The 1,801-nt window shown below is 34.0% G+C and overlaps 1 protein-coding gene across 1 annotated transcript in view; it reads left to right on the top strand.

Moving 5' to 3' along the window:
• LOC105504454 (ATP-binding cassette sub-family A member 3-like) overlaps window positions 1-1,801 on the top strand; it is a 76,803-nt gene that overhangs the window by 31,786 nt on the left and 43,216 nt on the right. The window contains exon 3 of the mRNA XM_011931901.1: window positions 1,568-1,741. Within this exon, the coding sequence (XP_011787291.1) occupies window positions 1,568-1,741 (174 nt within the window). The remainder of the gene's footprint in view (window positions 1-1,567; window positions 1,742-1,801) is intronic.

Genomic DNA, 1,801 nt, shown 5'->3' on the forward strand with positions numbered 1-1,801 from the left:
TACTTAAGTATTCAAGTAATTAAATTAATAGTTAAAATTATTTCTACAAAGAAAACACAAGGCCTAGATGGCTTTACTACTGAGTTCTATATATTCTTCCAGTTAGCACATAAAAACATAAGATGCTACTTCTTAACTCCTCCTATGAGATGAGCAAAAGCCCCATGCCATAACCTAGCAAAATCATCACAAACTATTCTCATTCATGAATATAGATTCAAAAAATTCTGGGTAAAATATTAGCAAATTGAATCTAGGAAGTTTACTTTTATATTAAAATATCTATCAACAAAATTCCCATTTTAAGGGATTAATGAGGAAACATAAAAATCTTAAGAAATACAAATAAATCATTGATACATAGTAAAAAAAAAATTTAGTAAACAAGGATTAAGAGGAAGAAAAGTTGCTGATCTTTATGATGGACATATGCATGTACAGAAACCTATAGCAAATATAGTATTCAGTACTGGCTTTTCAAAAGCATTTCCTTTAAAAATGGGGAACTAGATGAGGATGACAGCTATTGCCACTTCTGTTAAACATTATACACCAGTCTTAATTCCATTCTGTAATATAGAAAAGTAATTGAAGTATGTATAGACTGAAAATAAAGAAACTACCATTAGTCAAAAATGCTACAAAATCTGAGGAAGTATTACCAAAGTACAAGAACAGATGTGCCGAGGCAAGCCAACGAAGCATGTATTAAATATGGTCTTCCCTAGAATTCTTTAGAGAGGATTTATAGAGTATTTCCATAATGATGTAAAGTTCTATTGGACAGTGCTGGTCTATAGGGTTAGCCCTTGATATTTTTTGCATCTGTACAAAAAGCCAATATCCAGAATTATTCATTCTGTGTCAAGTATTTTTCTCTATATCAAGTTAAGATCTACTTAGGACTCTTATATCAAGTTAAGATCGACTTGCCATAATTTTAGCACTTGAGGGTTCACATCTTGGCCATCTTTCCCTGCTCAAAGTGTTTTATGAGAACTTTTTGTTTAGACCTGTCTTTTGTCCTCTTCCCAAATGTGTGAATTCATTATCAAAATTCTACACTGGAAATTCCTAAATTAAACATGTTCATATCCCCAGGAACTTAGTCTCTAATTACTTATATGCACTTCATTCTTGGGAAAGACATTAATTAACTTATCAGCTTGTTTCTCTGAAATTTTCTTGAACGCTCAAATGTTTCAGAATTTGCCCTATCCATTCTCTACTGTTGAATTCTAGCCTCTATCTCCTGGCTGTACTTTACTCCCTTAATCAATTCATGTTAGAAGTGTTGAAAAATAGCCACTAGTGACTTCCTGACCCTATCAAGTGCCAGGAAGACTTATATGGATACCCACTTCACCAAAAATACTTCAGAATTCTATAATCGTCAGCACAAACTGTGTCACTGATGGCAGTGGCCACTCCAGACAGCCACTGGAATGTTCTTCAAAGATAATCGTCTGGTTTTCAATTTTCTGAGCTTGATTTGATCATCACTGGAGGATTTGTTGTCCCGGAGATAGTTGATTTCCTGTAATATAACCTAATCTTATCTTTTCAGAAAAGCTAACCAGCATCTCAAACACCACCAGAACCGTTGTACATAATTCACTGCTGTTCCTTCCCAATTACAACCTTGCAAAGTGCGTTAGTCAGTATACAACTATCTACAAGATGAAGATATTGTGCACCACCTTAAAGAAGCATCCTATCTACCTAAATTGTAGCAAAGAAAGTAAGTACCTCAGGGTCCCTAAGTCTAGCAAATTAGCATCAGGTTCATGCTGTAAAATAT

The sequence above is a fragment of the Colobus angolensis genome, unplaced genomic scaffold (genome assembly GCF_000951035.1).
Source record: "Colobus angolensis palliatus isolate OR3802 unplaced genomic scaffold, Cang.pa_1.0 Scaffold92, whole genome shotgun sequence".
Lineage (NCBI taxonomy): Eukaryota > Metazoa > Chordata > Mammalia > Primates > Cercopithecidae > Colobus > Colobus angolensis.